This window comes from Eptatretus burgeri, chromosome 3 (assembly GCF_056783735.1).
Source record: "Eptatretus burgeri isolate ZD-2024b chromosome 3, Ebu_testis_v1, whole genome shotgun sequence".
Classification (NCBI taxonomy): Eukaryota; Metazoa; Chordata; class Myxini; order Myxiniformes; family Myxinidae; genus Eptatretus; species Eptatretus burgeri.
Genome location: NC_140963.1, coordinates 110,252,974 through 110,276,264, shown reverse-complemented (window position 1 = coordinate 110,276,264; position 23,291 = coordinate 110,252,974). Strand labels below are relative to the sequence as shown.

Below are 23,291 nucleotides of genomic sequence, written 5' to 3'. Positions count from 1 at the left end.
ATTTTTTAAAAAAAAATAGGGGTTGGGGGCCATACAGGGATAACGTTGTGCTCCAGGGTTGTGGAGAATGCGGAGATAACACGGGCATGGTGGGCCGAGTGGCCCCTTCTCGTAGTTGGGTTTCCAATTGTACGTATTTTAATTTTATAATCTTTTGGCCTAATTCTGTGTGCTGGGTGCGGGACGCGTATAAATGTAGTCGTTTCCCATTATCACTAATCCAGCTAAAACTTTCACATATCCAAATTTGCTATCATGCACTTTTATATCAGTCTTGTCATGAAAGACCATATCATTATTGCCACCAAAGCCACATAAGGTAAGTGGTTTGAGAGTGTTTAATTGTTGCGAATGAGCGTTTTGTAATTATCACAAGACTAAAATTGGTGGTACGCAGAACAGAAATCTCCGGAAAAAGAAAACAAACAAAAAAAAAATCATGGGTGATCAGTAATCTCTCATGCAGCGAGTTTGCACATATAAAAGGGCGAAAACGACACTGCGTGAACATCCTCCATCAAGCTTCGAACAGCATTCAAATCCTCTCCGGGCTCCCATCAACTACAACACCACCATGTCTGGGTAAGAAATCGGATGTGTTCTATTTATTTATTTTATAAAAGTTTTGTTCACCTATAATTAAATTAACATCATCATCTACATTTTAGTGTGCGTCATTAATGCCGATGAGTATGATGATGGACAGTGAGGGAAATGTAGTAGTGTATCTCGACTTTCAGAAAACATTTTATAAGGTACCATACGAAATCAAACAGAAGACCAAATACTTCATTGGAGTCATCAGAAAGAACCCGAATAATTAAGAGCGAAGATGGAGTCATCAGGAGGAACCTGGATAGGATTTGGGATTTAACCGCTAGTCCACTTCCCTCAAACTCATCCAGGCACAGCCAAGTGAGACCGAGAGAAAAATTTCTGCAAGAATTCACTTCTCCTTGGAGAGATAGATAAAGAAAGAGAAATGAAGAGTTAAAGAGAAAAAAAAGAAAATAAAAGCAAGAATTAGATTGAATAAAGAGAAATGTGAAAAAGTAGAAAAAACAAGCTCAAATGAGCTAAGATGAAGACGTCATAAAAACGAATATGACGTCATTGTGATGTATCAGGTTTGCCATAAATTACACTGGTCTGCGTCATTTCAGAGGTCTAGGTTTCCTCAACAGTTCTTATATGTTTTTAGTATGCTGAATTTAGAAATGTACCTCATTTCGCTCAATCAGGTCAAGTTTTTATGATCAAATGATCAAAATTTCCTATCTCAATTTTAAGGAAAAAAAAATAATCAAAATTTTAGTTTTTTTAATTAGCATTTTTGTTTATTCAAAATCAGACTTGCATTGACAGAAAATGTACAAACTATATATAAAATGACGCACAAGTACCGTTCATGTGAAATTCAACATTAAAAAGACGAAGGAAAACAGCGACTGCTGGAGCGACTGAAGTTGGGTGTTGCCAGAAACAACGATTTATCTATATTTTTTCTGAAATTGAAATGAAAGTAATTGAGAAGGCACTTTCCTCCACATTATATGTACTTGTGTGTCATTATATGTATAGTTTGTACATTTTCTGTCAATGTAAGTCTGATTTTGAATTTTAAAAATGCTAATTAAAAAAACGAAAATTTTGATTTTTTTTTTCCTTAAAATTGAGATAGCATTGACCTGATTTTAGAAATGGTACTTGACCTGATTGAGCGAAATTAGATACATTTCTGAATTCAGCATACTAAAAACATGTAAGAACTGTTGAGGAAACCTAGACTTCTGAAGAAAAATATTTCAAATGCAGCCCAATCTGTGCTAATGCCCGGCTAGATTCCCGCAAACAAAATTCAAACAGCCTACCTAGTTTCGGAGATAATGGTATCGGCGATTTCCATTAGCGTCAAGGAGGAATTATGACGTCAACTTTTTTCTAGGAGGAATTTTCAAAATCGGTGATGGTTGCTGTCTGCGCAGGGTATTTTTACATATATTTGCCAAGTTTCAGGAAGTTTCGATGAAAACTGTAGGCTGTGAAACAAAAAAGTCCACAAGAAGAAGATGAAGAACAACAACGTGAGTAAGACTTATAGATCCTCCACGAGGATCTAAAAAGTGTGAAAAAAACAAAGAAGAAAGATGTTGGGATGAACCCGGATATATAGATTTCAGTGGTTACTCCACAAGCTCGAATGCAGCAACAGGTACAAGCTATCAGAGGTCCATCAGCAGTTGTTGGTAGCTAAGTTGAGGGCTTGTGGAGTGGCTGGTAAAGTAGCTAACTGGATTGGAAACTGGCTTTGTGAGAGGAAGCAAAGAGTGGCTGTGAGTGGGATGATGTCTGGCAGGTAGGATGTAAATTGTGGGGTGCCTCAGAGATCAGCTATGGGACTTATAGTTATAGGACTAATCCCTGAGGTACCCCACTGTAGGACCGCTATTATTAACTAGTGTAAAGCCCATCAAAAATGACGGGGCCAAGAGCATCCTCACCCTCGCCCCACCCTCACCTACCATCCATCACCACCATCACAGCATATTGTTGGTTCACTTTTGTTTCCAAGTATGATTATTTTCGAAGTATGATTATAGTATGATTATTTGATTATTTCATAGTATGATTATGTTTAATTGATGTATAGTACAGACAAAACATGTGTTGAAGTGTTTTTCACTAGAAAAAGACTAAGTGATCGGACCAGGGTCATAGCCGAAGAGTAAGGAAGAGGAGAGTTAAGATGGTAGTAAGACAGGGGACTTTTACTCAAAGAATAGTTAATGCATAGAATGGCCTCCCTGGAAAGGTAGTGACAGCAGAAACAGTACATATGTTTAAATTGGAATTAGATAGGTACCTGGAAGCTTTGGAGTGGAGGGGTACAGAGATGTTGGTGGATATGTAGGTAACTTGAGTTTGGATGAGTGATAGTATCTGGTGTTGGTTTCATACAAAATTGCTTCCTCCTGTACCAAATCTCTTTATCATTCCAATGTATGTGTATATATATATATATATATATATATATATATATATATATATATATATATATATATATATATATATATATTACTGTAGTCTGATGCAAGTTCCACTTTTGAAACCTATATTCAGAGGAATCATATGATTAAAGAACAGTGACACAAGATACTGTGTTGCTGGCAATTTCAAATGAGAACTGTTCAGTCTGTATACTGAATAAAACAACCCATTATGATGATGGTGCATTGAGAGTGGGGGTGGGGGGAATGTTATCCAACCTCAGGTTATATTGTAATACTGCAGTCAAAAAATGGCCACTTCTATCTCTCTCCTTTCTCTCTCTGGCACTTAGTATATTCATAATATAGCCTCATCAAACGCATTGCATCAGTAATAAGGAAACCACATATTGGCACCCACAGAACATTATTGAAACTTCTAAAGGTTTTCCAAACAAACAAGCAAACATATGCGCCTTCACCCCATCGAACATCAACACCGTATTAGTGTTTTTGGTCAGTGATCTGCTTTTCCGCTTTGATGCTTTTTCTCTCCCCTACTTGCAGCTGCACCAACTGCAGAATTGTGCCCTCTGCTGGGGAAGTAGCAGTGGCTGATAGCTCCACTGCAGAAGTGAGCGCCTGCAAAACTTCGTGCTTTGACTCCTGCAAGACTCCGTTGTACGACCCTTGCAAGACCTCATGTTACAACCCATGTTATAGCCCGTGCTACAATCCTTGCAAGACCCCTTGCTATACTCCTTGCAAAACCCCTTGCTACACTCCTTGCAAGACCCCGTGCTACACTCCTTGCAAGACCCCGTGCTACACTCCTTGCAAGACCCCGTGCTACACTCCTTGCAAGAGCCCGTGCTACACTCCTTGCAAGACCCCGTGCTACACTCCTTGCAAGACCCCGTGCTACACTCCTTGCAAGAGCCCGTGCTACACTCCTTGCAAGACCCCGTGCTACACTCCTTGCAAGACCCCTTATTACAATTCCTGCAAGACCCCATGCCTTCCCTCCTGTGGATACCGCAGCTGCCTTTAAAGTTTAAACCTATAGATGTAGGCTCTCTTTCTTCATCCTGCTCTCTGGCTCCTTTTATTTCTCCACCTCTTCCTTCATTGCTTTCATATTGAGCATCCGACGAGTGCTGCATGCATTTGAACGTGAAATGTTTAAAAATGCTGTTTGCGAGCATTTCAGCAGTGTTTTGCTCGGAATTTTGTATTTGTCATTCCACGTGATTGATTACATCGCATTGAATCGATCCTGGTTTGAGCACGATTAACGATTGGGAAATATAGCTTTGGGATTAATCATAATAACTGTTACATGACTGTGGGCTTGGCATTGGAGTTTCCATGATGACTTAAGATGTATCTTTGCATCATTGGGCTGCAAATAAAATATTCTGAATTAAGTTCAGTATACTTGTTTGTGATTTGTTTATCTTTGACTTAATGAGGGCACAAAGGCTCTTCAGATGATTTTGTTCCTCTTAAGAGGGTTCATTAAGTCTTCGCTGAAGGATTGTTGTCCAAGGTTTCCTTGCAGAAAAGTGACCTATAGATTTAACTTATCAAAGTGGAGACATAATATCCTTGTGTTTATTTTGGTTTTTTTTTTAACTTGGTAAAGATGTAAATTTAAAAAGTTTCCTTCACTTTTATGTCGAGCCATTGAAATTCAGCACTGATTATTAACCTCCGCCATCTTCGAAGATGGATGGAGGTTACTGTTTTCACCCCTTTCTGTTTGTTTGTTTGTTTGTTTGTGAACAGTATTACGGAAAAACTCCTCGACGGATTTCGACGAAACTTGGTGGGGGGGGGGGGGTTAGGTATGGTCCAAGGATCATGCCATTAAATTCCCCCAAAAAGTTCGAGAATTTTTTTTTTTGCATTTCTACATGTTTTAAGTGATTTCCAACCCCCCCCAAAAAAATTGTTACCCCCCCCCAAAAAAATAGAGAATTTTTTTTTGCATTTACATGTTTTAAGTGATTTCCAACCCCCCCCCAAAAAATTGATAATTTTTTTTTTTGCATTTCTACATGTTTTAAGTGATTTCCACCCCCCCAAAAAAAATTGTTACCCCCCCAAAAAAAGAATTGTTGTTGCATTTCTACATGTTTTAAGTGATTTGCAACCCCCCAAAAAAATTGTTACCCCCCCAAAAAAAATTGTTCGAGAAATTTTTTTTGCATTTCTAAATGTTTTACGTGATTTCCAACCCCCCCCAAAAAAAAATTGTTAGAGAAAAAAAAATTTTGCAACTTTTTTTTCAACAAAATTTCGATTTCTTTTTTTGCATTTCTACATGTTTTAAGTGATTTCCAACCCCCCCCCCCCCAAAAAAAAATGTTGGAGAAAAGAACTCTAACTGTCAGCACTGTTGACATCACATTTAATGAATAAGATATAAGGTTCACTTGAGTGACCCAGAAGTATTGGCGGCGGAGGTTTTGCACTCCCGAGTGCTCCCCTCTGGTTATTTATTGTAAAACCTTTTAATGCTATCATAAAACCCCAAGAATCTTTACTCCATCGATCCGAAACTAGCAGGTAATGAACTTCAAATTCAACACATTGCATTTGATATCTACTTGTATTTCTATGAGAAACAAAAGATAAAATGATCTACTTCTCATCATTAAACAAAATATCAGCTTTTGACTTGTAAATACTATAAAATGCCCTGCAAAAGTGTTCACTGATATTTACCCATTCTTCTGTACAAAACTGTTCGAGATCAGTCAAGTTGTGTGGGGAGTGTTGATGGACAGAAATCTTCAAGTCATGCCAAAGATTTTCGATTGGATTTTGGTCAGGGCTCCGACTGGACAACTCAAGGACATTTTTCTTTTTGTTCCTTAACCTTAGCTACTCCAGTGTAGCTTTGGCTGTGTGCTTCGGGTTGTTGTCATGCTGAAAGGTGAACTTCCATTCCAATTTCAGCTTTCTTGCAGAGAGCAGCAGGTTTTCCTCTCGGATTTTTCTGTATTTTTCTCCATCAATTTTCCCTTCCATCCTGACAAGTGCCCCAGTCCCAGCTGATGAGAAACATCCCAATTAAATGATAATGCCACCACCATGCATCACAGTAAGGATGGTGTTCTTTGGGTGATGTGCTGTGTTGAGTTGTGCCAAAAGTAACGTTTTGCATTTAGGCCAAAAAGTTCCATCTTGGTTTCATCAGACCACAAAACATTTTGCCACATGGCTTCAGAATCTCCAGAGTGATTTTTTGCACACCTAAAATGAGACTCATGGTTGGCAATTTTGAGTAATGGCTTCCTTCTTGCCACCCTGCCATACAAGCCAGACTTGTGGAATGCTTGGAATATTGTTGTCACATGCAAACAGTGACCAGTCTTTGCCATAAAGGCATGTAGCTCTTTCAAAGTTGTCATTGGCCTCTTGTTGGCCTCTTTGATCAGTCTCCTCCTTTCTTGGTCATCCAGTTTGGAGGGACGGCCTGATCTAGGATGATTGTCTTGATTGTGCTGCAAGGGATATTCTCGGCCTTAAAAAACATTTTTTATACCCATCCCCTGATCTGTGCCTTTCCACAACTTTTTTTCCGTAGGTCTTTTGAAAGCTCCTTGATGTTCATGGTAGAGTGTTTGCTGTAAAATGCACCACCCAGCAGAGGAAACCTGATAGAAAGAGCTGATTTTATTCCCAAATAGTCAGAAGCACAGCAATTTAACACAGATGGAGGCCAATTAATTTGGTTTTGATGTTGAAGGTGATTGATGGGCAGGGAGGTTGTTTGAAGGCTTGGAGTGGGGAGAGGATCGATGCCTTAGGGATGAGAGGGGGTAGGTGAGGACTTCGTTTTGGGAGGTGGACGTTGAGAATTTAGGATTTGTGAGAGTGGTGCGGTGGGAGTTGAGGGCTTGAAGTCACATTTTGCATTCCGTAGAATTTTCACGGGTCCCTGCCAGTATTAAATGATCCCTGACCACATTCCTTAGTCGGTGTTGGGAAGTATTTTAGGTCCCCACAAAAAATAGACCAGGCAGTACCGGGCAATGCCTGGTCCTGCTTGTTAATGATATAGCTCGCTTTGGGAACCTGCATGTAACTGTATGATTGGGGGTGTATTTGCAAAACTGCTTCAATATATGTATATGCTGGTAGTGTTACCCAGCATTGCCAGGGAGCGCCGGGTTCCTCCTCCCACTCCCCCCCTACTCCCTCATCCCACCTTGTTCTCCTTCCTCCAACCCCCTCCCTCTGGATTCACACCCCACCCATTCCCCTCTATTCTCCTCCCAATCCACACCCTACCCCTTCCCCTGCCACTGCGTTTTCTCACCCCAGCCCCTCCAGACCCTACCCTTTCCCCTGCCTCCTCCCACCCATCCCTTCCCCTCCCTCAGCAATGGGAGAACATGGATGAAACGATGCAAGATGGTGCCTCTCCGCACTTCTCAATTGATGTTCATTATTGGTTCCATACCCACTTTCCCTCAGATGGATCGTGTGATGATGAACGATCGAGTGGCCATCCTGGAGTCCTGATTTAACTCCGTGCGGTGTTTTTCTTGTCTTGGGTGGGGTCATTCTAAAGAAAAAGTGTATCGCAGCAAACCTGCTAATTTAAACAAATCAGAAAATTACATCCGCAATGCTTTTGCTGGTTTGCCAGATGAGTTTCTTAGATGTCCAGTGAACACGATTGAAAATGATGTGCAGTAATGTACAAAATATATGAATCAATCCCTATAACGCGGTGAAGCAGCAAGGCACAGATTGCATTCCGCATCAGGTATTGTCGCACGATGTGTTAAAAACAATGTTCGTCTGCCATACCAACACATTTTCTCTACTCGGCTGGGCACCATTTTGGGGGTGGAGTTATTGTCATTCATGATAAATAACCAGAAACTGCCCTTCCGACCCCAAAGCACCATTACACCAAACATCATGCACGTGCCCATCACCAATTCATCTTCAATTCTGGAATTGTTTCCAGGGGGTGTTGTGGTGCGGAGTCTCAGGTGTTTTGAAGACCAAGAATTAAAAGATCAAAAAGGAAATGGAGCCACCAACCGTAGCTTCGTTCTTATTTGGGCTCTTCAGGTGAGCATACCACACATTCGTTAAATTGTTACCAAAAAAAATCCTCGGTTAAATTATGAAATTAGAAGGGCACTTGGTCGAGGGCATACCTCTGCCATTCATTGACTGATCCACGAGAACCAAAACATTTTGGAAATCTCATGCTATATATTGTTTTTGGCCCTATCTCTCAATGGTGAAGAATCACTTTAAAATCTAAATAATTTTCGTTTCCAGATTCGAATTAAGATTTTCAACAAAATCGAAACAATTTGTCGTTGTTACACACTGAACACGTCCACCAAGTTTCGTCCGAATTCATCCACAACTATTTGAGATATCGTGCGATATATCATTTTTGGCACTATCTCTCAATGGTGAAGAATCACTTTAAAAATTATAGTCGCCGGATCCAGATCCGGATCTGCATCAAAATTTAATCAGTTCGTCCTTATCACACACCCGACCTGCCCACCAAATTTCATCCATATCCGTCCAGAACTTTTTGAGATATCCTGCACATAAACAAACAAACAGACAAACAAACAGACAAACAAGAAAACGATGTCATACAGAACACAATACTTGCAAAAGATTGCCATGGATACATTAAATTTCCCATTTAATTAAGATTAAAATTTACATTCTTAATCAAAGCTCAGGTCAATCGGATAGAAATTGATTATTTTTCAGATTGAAATTGATTTTAGAAGTTTGACCTTGAGTTGACCTTTGACCTGTTTGACTTCACAAAATAGTTAGTTTCCAAATTCAGTGATGCACTATGCAATTGCTGCTTGATTTTCAGGTTGATCAGATGAAAATTAACGATTTTTCAGATGAAATTTGATGATTTTAGAAGTTTGACGCTGAGTTGACCTTTGACCTTTGGACCTCAAAAGTAGTAACTTTCCCAATTCAGTGGCGCAATATGCAAATCTTGTTAAAATTTCAAGTCAATCGGATGAAAAATGACGATTTTAGAAATTTGACGACAAGGTGAGGTTTTGACCCTTGACCTCAAATTCAACAGGCTCCTCAGTTGAGACTACCTCAACAACTTGTTAAAGTTTTTCATGATGACAAGTTTAGAATTGTGACTTGCAGGCAACAAGCAGAGAAACAAACAAACAAACAGACAGACAGAAGAAGAAAAAGACGTCGTGTAGAGCACAATACTTGCAAAATCCAGAAAACGAGTTTGACTAAAAAAAAGAAAAAAAAAGTTGGTCGTTCAATTCATTGACCTGAAATATAAATCCTCTTCAAATTTTAAGTCAATCGGATGAAAATTGAGGATTTTCGAAACACCATCTAAGTTGTTGACCTTTTGACCTCAAAAACAAAAGGCTTCTTCCTCATGACAAACTCTACCATGTGCTGAAGTTTTATGATGATCGGTTTAAAATTGTGAGCTGTTAGCGATAAACAGACAGACAGACAAACAGACAAGATGAAGACGTCGAGCAGAGCACAATACTTGCAAAATCCATAAAACATATTTGACCTCAACAATAATTGGTGGTTGAATTCAATGACCAAATATGCGAATCCTCTTCAAATTTCAACTCAATCGGATGAAAATTGACAATTTAAGAAAATTCGGCTTATGTTGTCCTTTTGGCATATGTTGACCTCGAAAATAATTGGGGGTTGACTTCAGTGACCTGATAAGCAAATCCTCTAAAAATTTCAAGTCAATGAGATGAAAATTGAGGATTTTAGAAATACCTCCTTAGTTGATGACCTTGGTCCATGTTGACCTCAAAAATAATTCGCCGGTTGAATTCAGTGACCTGAAATATAAATCCTCTTCAAATTTTAAATCAATCAGATGAAAATTAAGAATTTTAGTAATATCATCGCAGTTGTTGACCTTGGGACGATGTTGACCTTTTGGTCCATGTTGACCTCAAAAATAATTAGTTGGTTGAATTCCATGACCTGAAATATGAATCCTCTTCAAATTTCAAGTCAATCGGATGAAAATTGAGCATTTGAGGAATCTCACCGAAGTTGTTGACCTTTGGCCAATGTTGACCTTTTGACCTATTGACCTCAGAAACAATAGGCTTCTTCCTTATGACAAACTCTACCATGTGGTGAAGTTTGGTGGAGATCGGTTTTAAATTCTGACCTGTAGGCGACGAACGACAGACAGACAGACAGACAGAATAACGAAATTGACTAACCAATGTACTTGAAAAATCCACGATTTTGCAAGTAACAAACAGACAGACAGAGAGGGGTGAAAACATAACCTCCTTCACCGTTGGTGGCAGAGGTAATAAAGTCCCTAACTTTGTAAATCAGCAAATTATGTGCCCAGCTGGGTGAGCTTTTCCTGGTGGTGGTTTCGGGACATGGTGGACATTGAAAAGCGATGGAGTTATTGACATCATGGTGGTTACCTTTTTCCTGCGGGCCGGCGGCAGCACGACCTGACCCCACATCCCAATATACACTTGACAGCGGCGTTTGGTAGCCACAAAACGGATGTTAAGGCCATCATGCAGTAGTTTAAGACCTTTCCCAGATTCGGAAGTACCTACAGCCCAAATTTGGGGCCTTTAGGTCCTGTGGTTCGTCCGTGAAAGAATAACGTACAAACAAACACACAAGCAATTGAAAATATTGATGTATACAGATATATAATTTTTTGATCGATGCTTATGACTGATGATTCATCCTTCAGGTTGGATGCAAGCCACTTATTTGGATAATTCTGTAATTTTTATCGGTGATTGTAGGACAAGTGCCTTTTCACAGGAATGCCTTTGAAGGAAAGTCTTGTAAGTGAAGATATATTTATTTTAATTCAGAAATATAATCTTCATGAGATGAACCGGGTGTAGTGGCTTGCGACTGTAATCTGGATACTCGGCGGCTTGGGTTGGAGGATCGCTTGAGGACGGGAGCTCTGCTCTGCGCTGGGCCGCGCTATGAGAGGGTGTAGGGTAGCCCGGAATCATGGCGAAACCCAATCCTTATTCCCTGTGTCGTAAGAGGCGACCAGGGTTGCGTCAGGAAGGGCATCTGGCATAAAACGTATGCCAAATCAGTATGCGGATCATAATGGATGATCTGATGTGGCGACCCCTAACGGGAGCTGCCGAAAGAAGAAGAATCTTCATGGGATGAACAACGCAAACTTTTCTCCTTTTTGAAGGGAATGCTTTTATTACTGATCATAATCATATTTCATGGACACATTTACTGATAGAGACAATATAGCACAGCTTTCACCCATCACCACGGCGGCTTCAAGCTTAAAATCCGCACAAAGTTAATAAACTGAGAAAGTAGCAAAGCTTGCCCGGTTAAAGTGCAAGAAGTGTGGCAAGCGTTCCTAATAGCAACAGCAACCATTATGACCCCAGCCACCGTGTCCTCTGGAGCCACAGTGTCCTCCCAGGCCACCGTGACAGCAGCCGCCACCGTGACCCCAGCCGTGACCTCCGCCGAAGCCCCCTCCACCGCATCCGTGGTGGTGATGGTCCACCTTGACGCAGTGCACGTGCTTGTGGCCGTGGCAATGGCCGTGAGAAACACAACCTCCGTGGTTCATGCAGTGACCGTGGTCGTGGCAGTGACTGTGCCCGTGGCAATGGTCGTGGCAATGACCGTGCCCGTGATCGTGGCAATTCTTGTGGCCATGGCAATGGTTGTGCTTATGACAGGAGGTGCAGCAAGAAGACTTGCAACAGCAACCTGCGACCTCTGTGCTCCCCTCGTCACGAATTACAGGAGCAGAGCTCGCTGGATGGAGGCTGCCAAAGCTGCAGGGGAGTAAGAAAAAGGGGACAATGCATTCATCATTTGTTCGAGGAGCTGTTGATGAAACTTTTAGAGGAAAATAGAACACAAACTTCTCGACGATCAGATTGCAATCTGATTATTTTATATACCAATTGTACTGTTCAGTTTTTTTTACATGGGTCAGCAAGTATGACGTCATTTTGTTTTGCTGTTATTCTTTTACCAAAACTTGCTTTACCCCGCTGCAGCGATTTGGACGGAACAACATTTAAATGATCTTTCGCCACCTTTGCAACATTTCATGATGTCTGCGTTGAAAAGGGAAAAACAACTAAAGTAAAAACAATCAAATACTGCTGTGAACATCATACATCAGCGGTATCTTCATGACCATTTTATTCATGTTGTTCATGTAAAATAGTTTAATAACTTGCACATCGAGCGAATGGCGGACATTCGATGAGTTGAAAGAAGCTGTGCATCGTGGGAATCAATTCCACCAATGTTCACGAAACGACAAACAATACAGGTTCCCGGTAATAATTTCAACTTCTCTTAATAATACAAAAGGTGACCTTTTTCAGGGTGTTTCCGCATATGATCCGTTCTTAAATAACAAAATCGACAAACAACTTCCTCCAAATGAACCCCGTACACAACTACGGTAACATTCATTCAAAACCTTCTTTCAATATTTCTCAATGATCTATAAATATCATTGCATTGTCCGGGTTTGCATCCGAAACCATGGAAATCCTCCTACCGGGCGGTGGCCGGGGTATTCATCAGACCGAACGTGCTGAGATCTCCTCCAAGGGTAAGCGATTGTCCTCCTGCACTTCGAGCGGTGAAGTGACCTTATATATGCCTCAGTCGAGAGTGGAAGCGAAAACAAAGTGCAATTTCATAATAGACCGCACTCCGTTATTAGAGATATTTTGCAGCACGATTACTTACATCTTGTCAAAAAATATTTCGGATGTTCGAGTTCAAAAATATTGCATGATAACATATATATATATATATATATATATATATATATATATATATATATATATATGTGTGTGTGTGTGTGTGTGTGTGTGTGTGTGTGTGTGTGTGTGTGTGTGTGTGTGTGTGTGTGTGTGTGTGTGTGTTGATAGATCGTTGCCTTCCAAGTAATGTCGAAATCTGAAATTTTGGGTGCGGATGGACATCGAAGCCAGAACACCGAAAGAAATCACAGAATCGTCGGACAACATCCACAAATGAAAATATAAATAAATGAAAAAAAAACATGAAAATAAATAAATGAAAAATCAAATGCAGGTGAGCGACCTGAGACAATGGGGAAACAGGTCATGTGCTGACACAATGTGTTACACATAGACAATGTGAAAGCACACTCCATTAGCATAATATATACATGTATTGGCAGTATAAGGGTGAATAAAATAAAAATTGGAATTAGACAGGTACCCGGATGCGTTGGAGATAGAGGGGCATTGGGTATTGGCAGGACTTGTCAGTAGCTTGTCTGTGGATGGGTAGTGGATTTTGGGTTTGATGCAGCACAGGCATGATGGGCCGAATAGCCTTCTCCTGCGCCAACTTTCCTTGCGTGGAAAACGTTCGAATAATACTCATAATAGTCTTGGAAGACTCCAAAACGTAAGTGTGTGTGTGTGTGTGTGTGTGTGTGTGTGTGTGTGTGTGTGTGTGTGTGTGTGTGTGTGTGTGTGTGTGTGTGTGTGTGTGTGTGTGTGTGTGTGTGTGTGTGTGTGTGTGTGTGTGTGTGTGTGTAGGGACTGTCAGACCCCGTGTATTCACAAGTCATAAATGTGACCTGCTATGACTTTCGTGCTTCGCGAATTAGCGATTTATTATTATTATGATTATTTTATGATTTTACACTTTAGGACTGCTCTCCAATATCCACCTGGGAAATTAGAAATCAGCCAACATCACAACATTACATAAAAAGGGGGGGGGGGGGAGATGTAACCCCTTAACTAAGGTCCAATTCAGTTGACAGAAAGTCATTCTTTTCTATAACAGCCTCATCTCAGATCATCAATTCAAATTCAGACCTGGTCACTCTACCTTGGACATGCTGCTTCCACTATCACAACAATGGTGGGGGCTCTCAATATCAGACATGAGATCAGGTTTGTCTCTCTGGACATATCTCGAGCTTTTGATCCAGTCTGGCATCCTGCCTTACTCTCCAAACTGTCTATCTATGGAATCAAAGGCCAACTCCACTCTTGGATTCCTGACTTCCCTCCCCTCTCGTAGACAACGCGTGGCTCTCAATGGAACCCTTTCATCTCCCCCCCTGTCAAGACTGCAGTACCTGAAGACAACGCCCTGATATTAGCGACATTTTTCAGGAACGTATCCCAAGCAAATAGAGGGGTCCGACATATATACATGGATATATATATATATATATATATATATATATATATATATATATATATATATATATATATATATGTTTGTTTGTTTTTCGTTGGTCGGTCTTGGCCTATTGCAAATGTCTTGTTCTGAGAACATTTTGCACACACTTAGGGCCTAAATGACAATGGTGCTAAAGTATCAGTGAAGTGGAATTCAGGAATAAAAATACAAAGATGTAACTGCCCACATACAGTGGGTTATAAATGCTGTTAACATTTCATTTTCTGCCTTCCCATGGGAAAACTCGATACGTTGGTCTGTATTGAAAAAAGTGAAACTCCTGAGTTTGATCACCGAACTTGTGCAAATCATTGGGTTTCTCTTGCGTTCAGGGTGGCTTTTAAATGTCCGTTTTTCAGTAGTACCAGTATTGTTATATGGAATGGGTACGTGCAGCGTAAATTTCCAATCGATATCTTGTAAAACAAAAACAAATTGTTGAAACATCTGGAAAGTTGATCAAACATGTTGTGCATAAACGTCTGCGTCGACAAATGTTTCGATCCTTGCAAACCTCATAGTTTGAAGAAAATTAGAATGTCGTCGACAAATCACAAATTTGTTCATATTGTTGTGTTGCTTTGCCTGTACGCAGGTGTTACGCATACAGGTGTGTGCCTTGGGACCTGCCACGAGTCCCACGGATTGTTTTCATCCATTTAAATGCTCAGTTAGACACCATTAGTGGTGATTAATCAGAGAAAACAAACGACAGTTTTATGGGCGATTCGCGTGACCAGCTGCTATTTTGTGCAGTTTACCTTTACCTTGAGAGGACCGTGAATGTTGTTAAGTCATTGCGCTGTATTGCGATGATTTCCTTGGGTGGAGCAGTTTGAAGTCGCACGATATTCACGTTTGTCTCATCACCATTTCACTGTTTCGAATCATTGCCCAATAACCATTGCCTAAAAGTGCCTAAGACCATTGCATCCACTTGTTAAGAGTCAGAAATGGGATGTCCACCATGATGGAGACGTGGGATAGCTCCAAGTTGTGGTCTGGTCCCTGGAGCCTCTGGAGTGGTGACCACTGTGGGGTCCTGGGAGAAAATCGTGGCGTCTGAGTCCGAAGGAGCTCAAGGCCTCTGATACACTTGTGATGACTGTGCGAAACATGAACGGTATTGGTGTACATCAGGCACAGCATCCATCCATCCTGTTGAATTCCATGGGAGGCATAAGCACCGTAAAGGTGTCACCCTGTTGAGAGGAAGATAAGGTCTTTGCATTGGCTCAGGTGTAGGCCAAATTGGCGTTTCATGGGTGTAAGAACCTCAATGAGGTAATGATAGGAGTGATCCTTGAGTATACCTCGAAGCATATCAAAGGGGAGAGAAGGTCAGCCATTCTTTCAGTAATATCATTGACGTTATTTTTTAGTCTTACAAAAGCCGAGTTGCTAGGATGATGAAGGGCTCAACCCAATTCCAACTGTGACCCTGCAGAGAAAGTAGTACTGTGTATTAACTAAATGGAAAGAATGATGGAAATGGAGAGCAATATCTAACTTTTGCGAAGATAACTTGCTAGCCCATTGCTGGCTAGACTACTTGGAGAGCTGCTCTCTTATGGTGTGTCATCCTACTTGGTTGGTATATTTGTCTGGACTCTCTACCCCTTCTCCTCTCTAGCATGTGTGAACCCTACTAGGAACTTAAGTGCCTGCTAACATAACACTTGGGGTCACAGAGACAAACAAGCTCCAACATTAAACATGCAGCTTTATGATAAGCCAAATACACAAACAGATTTGTAAACCTGCAGCTATACAAAGGAAAGAAAGCTATTATTGCAAGTTTAGTTTAGGTGGTCATACCTAAAGATGAGGAAACTGGAGTTCTTCCATGTATTCCAACCCTTCCATGCCTGACACATATACAGTAGGTCGTCATGATCTATCCAAACAGAGCACAAAGAGAGAAAGAGAGTCAGGATGCTTTTGCTGTTGCATGATTCTAGGTAGTCAGATTAACACGTGAACTTTGAAGTTAAGGTTCATGAATGAGGATTGAAGGCTGAGTGGGATTGCGACAGGAACAATTTTGAAGTACAATGAGGTGCAAGTCAATTTTGACGAATTCATCGTGTCATTTTCAAAGCATGATGATCATGATTTTTTTATTATGATCTTCAAAGTATTTATAGCTCTTCCATGAGGCTGGGCAATGTATACAAAAATGAAGTTCTTTCTGACTCAACTATTAAGATGTTGTCAGAAACAATAGATAAACCGAGGAAGAGATAAAACTAGGGAGAAAGCTTGGGCACTCGGTAGAGCGCATACCTCTGCCATGCAATGCCTGATCCACAAGAACATATCAAGCCCAATAAAATTTTGAGATATCATGCCATATATTATTTTTATGCTTTGTGTTGGCTTCATGGTAGGGTGGTGGGCTTGGGATCATAGGGTCCTGAGTTCAAATCCTGCTTGATCATTGACCTGTCCAGGATTGTGCCCAATAGTCAAGGAGACTGCTTCAGCAGCACCAATGCTTTGTACAAAGTATGATCCCAATGGATTTGGATCTTGTTTTTAAGCCCTATCTCTCAATGCTGAATAATCACTTAAAAAAAAAAATTGTCGAATCTGAATCTGGATTCAGATCTTCACCATTACCGAATCAATTCATCCTTGTCACCACCCAACCTGTCCACTAAGTTTCCTTTGAATCTGCCCACAACTTTTTGGATATCATGCTATATATTGGTTTAGCCCAATCTCTCAATGGTAAAGAACCACTTAAAAAATTATCAGATCCGGATGATTTGGATATTCACCAAATTTGAACTAGTTCTTCCTCATCGCACATCCAAAGTGACCACCAAGTTTCGTTTGAATCTGTTCACGACCTTTTGAGAAATCGTGTGATATATCGTTTTTGGCCCTATTTCTCAATGGCGAGGAATCACTTTAAATATTCTACTTGCTGGATCAGGATCCGGATCCGGATCTTCAACAAAATCTAATCATTTCGTGCTTGTCACATACCCAACCTCTCCACTGAATTTCATCTGAATTCATACAACCACTTTTTGAGATATCCTGCATGCAGACAAAGAAATAGACAAACAAACAAACAAGAAGACGTCATACAGAGCATTATACTTGCAAAATCCATAAAACAAATTTGACCTCAACAATAATTGGTGGTTGAATTCAGCGATCTGATAAGCAAATCCTCTTCAAATTTCAAGTCAATGAGATGAAAATTGAGGATTTCAGAAATACCTCCTAAGTTGATGACCTTGGGCCTATGTTGACCCTTTGTTCTATGTTGACCTCAAAGATAGTTCACTGGTTGAATTCAGTAACCTGAAATGTAAATCCTCTTGAAATTTCAAGTCAATCAGATGAAAATTGAGGATTTCAGAAATCCCACCTAAATTGCTGACCTTTGGCCTATGTTAACCTTTTGGCCAATGTTTACCTCAACAATAATTGGTGGTTGAATTCAGTAAGTTGATATGAAAATCCTGTTCAACTTTCTAGTCAATCGGATGAAAATTGAGGATTTTAGAAATTTGACAGATTTGTTGACCTTTTGACCTTTTGACCTCAAAAACAACAGACTTCTTGTCTATGACAAACTCTACCATGCGGTGAAGTTTCACCAAACAAACAGACAAACAAGACAAAAAAAACATGACGTCGTGCAGAGCACGATACTTGCAAAATGCACTCTCTTCTCCATCGGTTGCCACGAATACATCAAATTTTCCATTTCATTAAGGATACAATCTTAATCAAAGCTCAGGTCAATCGGATGAAAATTGATAGTTTTTTCAGATGAAATTTGATGATTTTAGAAGTTTGACCTTGAGTTGACCTTTGACCTCTTGACCTCAAAAATAGTTGCTTTCCCAATTCATCGTTGGACCATGCAAATCCTGTTCAACTTTCAAGTTAATAGAGTGTAAATTGACGATTTTTCAGATAAAAATTGATGATTTTAGACGTTTGACCTTGAGTTGACCTTTGACCTTTTACCTTTTGATCTTGCACAAGCGCAGTGCATGATGGCATGCACTTGCACCTCAATTTATTTTGCGATCTGATCTAAGATGGCCGACTGGTAGACTGGCAGCCATTTTAGTTGTAATAACTATTGGCTATCCCTTTAATTCTGTTCAGCAAAATTACTAAAACAATGGGGACTATGACATTTTGTCTGTTTTTTCTTGTATTATTTCAATTTAATTAGATACATGAACACTGGAGAATACAAATCACCTTTCTGACACTTTCAAAACCCTTTCTTTTAGTAGTACTTGATGCCTGGTGTTGGTTTAATGATTAGGGTGGCTGGTTTAGGATCTTCGGGTCCTCAGTTTGAGCCCCGTTGGTTGCTGAGTTAACACCAGGTGGGGTTCACTCAGCCTCTCATCCTTCTGAGGTTGGCGAAATGAGTACCAGTGAACTGGTATAGGGACACAGCATTAACAGCACAATGGCACTTCCAAGAAATGATAGCAAACCCGGCAGTCAATCTGCAATATGCAAGAACAGAGCAGCACTTGGAGATGCCCTGAGAGCAGAGTAATTTTGAGATTCAGCATTCATGTGGGGCAGAGAAACTGTGTGAAATTCTGCAGAGAAACAGACAAATATGCCGGCACCCAGTGCTGTTTGTTTTGTGCATCTTTTTTTTTTAATCAAAAATTGTTCCAAAATTGTAATTTTCTCCAGGAGGAGTTGGCAGAAGGTTTGTAATTGGGCAAATTCATGGATAAATCCTCAATGAGGACAAAAAAGATGCATCTCACTGGAGCATCATTAGCTCTGGACTGTTCCCGTTGACCCATCGTCTTTGTTTGTTTACCATCACGCCTGTTATTCAAACCTCACCAACACGACCATAGATCATGCTCGGAAACACAAAGCAAGAGTTTTAAGAGACTCTTCCCAAGTCCTTTTTCTCAACACTGCACGAAGTAAGGTGTTCTATGAACTCTACTTAGTTTTGCAACTCCCTTCCAGACTGTGCAAAACATTTACTGTTTCTGTGTTTTAGTTATTATCGCTGCAGATATAATAATCTGTTATTGATTTTGGTCTGTCATATAACTGCAGGTATAACAACCGGCAAAATGGGACTACCATCTTACGAGGGACAATACGCCATTCAAGTATCCTGTGTTGGAGTGATGTCCCATCCAGGACTGAGATTCTTTGCCAATGAAACTGCCTTGGAAACCCTATGTGCCTCATGGCATGAAAACAATGGTCATTATTACCTCCACCACCGACGGTGAAGGAGGTTATGTTTTCATCCCACTCTGTCTGTTTGTTTGTGTACAGGATATCTCAAAAAGTTGTCGACGGATCGAGATGAAATTATGTGCACAGGTTCGGTGTGTGACAAGGACGAACTGCTTCGATTTTGGTGAAGATCCAGAGCCGGATCCGACTACTAGAATTTTTTAAGTGATTCTTCACCATTGAGAGATAGGGCCAAAACTATATACAGTATAGCACGATATCTCAATCATTCGTGGACGTATTCGAACGAAACTTGGTGGACACGTTTGGGTGTGTCACAAGGACGAAGTGATTCGAGTTTGGTGAAGATCCGAATCCGGATCTGGATAAGAGAATTATTTAATTTTGTAAGTGATTCTTCACCATTTGAGAGATAGGGCCAAAAACGATATAGTATTATATAGTATGATATTTCAAAAATGTATTGGGCCCGATATGTTCTCGTGGATCAGGCATTACGTGGCAGAGGTATACGCTCTACCGAGTGCCCTTCGAGTTATTATTGTCGCTGCAAGTAGAACTAGAGTGATGTCGATAGAGTGCCATCGCAAATCCACATGCTTCTCACTGACAGCAAATTTGAAAAATGGCAAAAAGTTCCATGAGGAATGAAAATATCAAGTTTGATTTGTTTTGTTTTTTAAAATATTTTGTTTTGACCCTTATGGCTTTAACTCCCCACCCCCTCAGACATGAATGGGGGTCAAATCCCCCAAAATCGTTGCGTATTCCATGCATCCCATAATGTTGATGAAATATGCCGCGCAAAGTTTCATAAAATAAATGTTGTAATATGTGCCGCTAATTGCATTTTTTGGTATTTAACCTTTTGACCCTCCCAATGGGGTGGGGTCAAAACGATACTGCTCTCACACCTTGTTGCCATGTGGTGATCATAACTACCAAGTTTGGAGAATTTCTGCAAAGCCGTTTAGGAGGAGACAGTGTGATGGAAGGACAGACAGACAGACGAAGCAAATTACAATATCCCTCTGTTTTTTTTTTTAGCTTACCTGGAATATAGTTCAGGAGAGGTATTAGCATCGCACGGTGTCTGTCAGTCAGTCAGTCAGTCAGTCAGTCGGGTGGTGGGGGGGGGTGAGGAGAGAAGTGTACGTGTGGGTGGGAAATAGTCATAACAATAATGCAAAAAACTTGGACAGTTTTGTTTTTCCTTTTATTGCAAGTAAATGATGAACACAAAGTGCAGAAACAGAAGAGAGCGGGTGCTGTTTGTGAAGAACATATTGTGGGCGGTATTTATTCGATTAAATGGCAAAACATCAGAAAACGTGTTGGATCCATGAAGACCACAGAACCTTTAAGCTCCGTCACATTTAATGGCAGCAGCAGTGGTGGTGACAGCAACCGCCGTGGCCTCCCCAGCCACCGCCGTGGCCTCCCCAGCCACCGCCGTGGCCTCCATGGCCTCCACCAAGACCGCCGAAGCCACCTCCACCGAAGCCTCCACCGCATCCGTGGTGGTGATGGTCCACCTTGACGCAGTGCACGTGCTCGTGGCCGTGGCAATGACCGTGGGAAACGCAACCTCCGTGGTTCATGCAGTGACCGTGGTCGTGGCAGTGTTTGTGCCCGTGGCCGTGGTCGTGGCAGTGACCGTGCCCGTGTTCGTGGCAATGCTTGTGACCGTGGCAATGGTCGTGCTTATGGCAGGATGTGCAGCAACATCCGCAACCACCTGCCACTTCGGTCGCACCCTCGTCACGACGCTCAGGGACCGAGCTCGTTGGCATGTTTGCAAAACTGAAAATAAATTAATAATAAACATGACATAAACAAATACTTTGGAATCCTTCCTGTACAATCCCTTACGGTATAGTATGGATTGTACACTTATCCTAACGTATGTGATGTGAATTGTCAAGCCTTTAATAATCGGCCTCATATTAGCATCTCAGAAACACCTTGCAAGTTACGTTTGCATACATCACGTGACTATCTTTAGCTTCATGGTGGTTTGCTGGTGGGGGGGTAGGTGGATTTAGTAATTGTGGTTGTGGTGGAATTCATGACTGCAGAATGTTTCCTCTTCCTCTTCGAGTAAAAGCAGTCTGTGTTGGAATGTCAGACAATTGATTTCCCTTTTCAAGTTGGAGAATTTGTTGGCTTGCATATTGTGATCTCAGCTCATGCTCTCACTGACGTCGTTGCCATCATCTGTCTTCTTGTCATCAAAAACCACCTTCTTCTGGGATCAGCCGAGAGGACGGTTTTTGGCCCAGGTATTTTATCAACCGACTGGCCAGGTTTTCCACCAAGCATAACCACAAAGTAATTTGGCATCCATCAACTACAATGCTACAGCATACGGGACGCGGAGCGATGAACATCCATCGAAGGGGACGGAAAACCTCGGGATTGCAGCAACACCTCCGCCTGCGAAGCACCAATCTCACGGGTTATTAATGGGGTATGGAATCGAACCCACACTAGACAGCTCAGAGCTCTGCACAATCTTGATTTCAAGCATCGGCTGTACGTGTACGACGATATAAGTTACGAACTTATCTCTCCCTCTTATATCTCACAGTCAAGCAGCTGAGTCCATTACGATGTGTGTTAATGAATGAAATAATTTTACTCCATCAATATATAACTGGTGATGTGAGTCGTGAAAGTGCAGCACGTCATAATGTACTGTACAAACAATAATGTAAAATAAAAACATTTCAAACTGTGCTGTTACATATACCATTCGAGTAGACCTCACCTGGCCATTATTGTTCGAATTCTGAGGTTTTCCTTTTTTTCCTTGGTGTTGTGGTTCTCGCACCACGACGGACCCTTATATATGCAAAGACATATGAGGATAACCAACAACAGGGCATTTAAACGATTGCACTTTAATTGGAATTTAATGGAGATTTGTGACGCAATTCGGAAATATAACAACATCGTTAATAGCCGTCACAGATATTCCTCCTGTTTTTGTTCATCAATCATCTTTTGATCATATATTATGGTATACATTACCGATGACGTCTGATAGCAAAACCATGTGAACAACTTGTAATCAACAATATCCCCTCGAAAGATCTCGTGTGCGGATAAGGCAAGAAGTCAAAGGAAGAAAATTAAATTGGAACATACAATATTTCAATATCGTACACATGTCAGCTATAGGTATGAAAAGAAGCTACTGTCTGGACGGTGCACACCTTGTGACGTCATAATGGTACTCACGGAGTCGTTGGAGTTGATCGAAGTCACAAGTTCGATCTGATCTCCACCTTTGGGGTACTAGTATATGTACATATACTTTATACCATAGTTTGTAAAAAAAAAAAATAAAACAGTTGATTGCTTAACATAATTTATTTATACAATAAATCCTCATTGTCTATATCATTTGTAATCCATGTTTTAATTGTATTTGATACAGCCCAAACTTGCACCATGCTTCATACAATCCTAGTTCTATCAACGAGACAACGTACGTGTACAATAGTCTAAGTCAGTCTCTTCTATGAGTTGTACATTCGTAAATAAAATGTATTTTTCTTCCTAATGATGTTAACAGTCCTGATATGTGGGAAGAAATAAAGGTTGATGCGTCTTGGGCAGTATTACGATTATTATTATTGGTGAAAATTATTTGAACAACCCCTTGTCGGTGGAAGGGGGTTGAGAGTTCAATTCAGTGAAGATCTCAGAGCGATGATCTCAGATTGAAGATCAGAAGATATCAAAAAAATTATTGGCAAAGTTCTCGTCCCATCGGAATCTGATGGACATTTTTCA

General features: G+C 40.8%; 1 protein-coding gene and 1 long non-coding RNA gene across 2 annotated transcripts; one reads left to right on the top strand and one right to left on the bottom strand.

The window, feature by feature from the left end:
* The first annotated feature begins 527 nt into the window (after positions 1-527).
* Positions 528-4,414, top strand: LOC147030703 (uncharacterized). The gene is made up of 2 exons (XM_085872106.1): positions 528-582; positions 3,555-4,414. The coding sequence occupies exons 1-2, from the start codon at positions 575-577 to the stop codon at positions 4,036-4,038; spliced, it is 492 nt and encodes a 163-aa protein (XP_085728232.1). The 5' UTR covers positions 528-574; the 3' UTR covers positions 4,039-4,414.
* Positions 4,415-20,708: 16,294 nt separating this feature from the next.
* On the bottom strand, positions 20,709-22,693 carry LOC147030702 (uncharacterized). Its single transcript, XR_015055807.1, has 3 exons — positions 22,524-22,693; positions 22,261-22,334; positions 20,709-21,293 (listed from the first exon to the last, which is right to left on the bottom strand). It is a non-coding gene; the product is annotated as an uncharacterized LOC147030702 (long non-coding RNA).
* Positions 22,694-23,291: the final 598 nt, after the last annotated feature.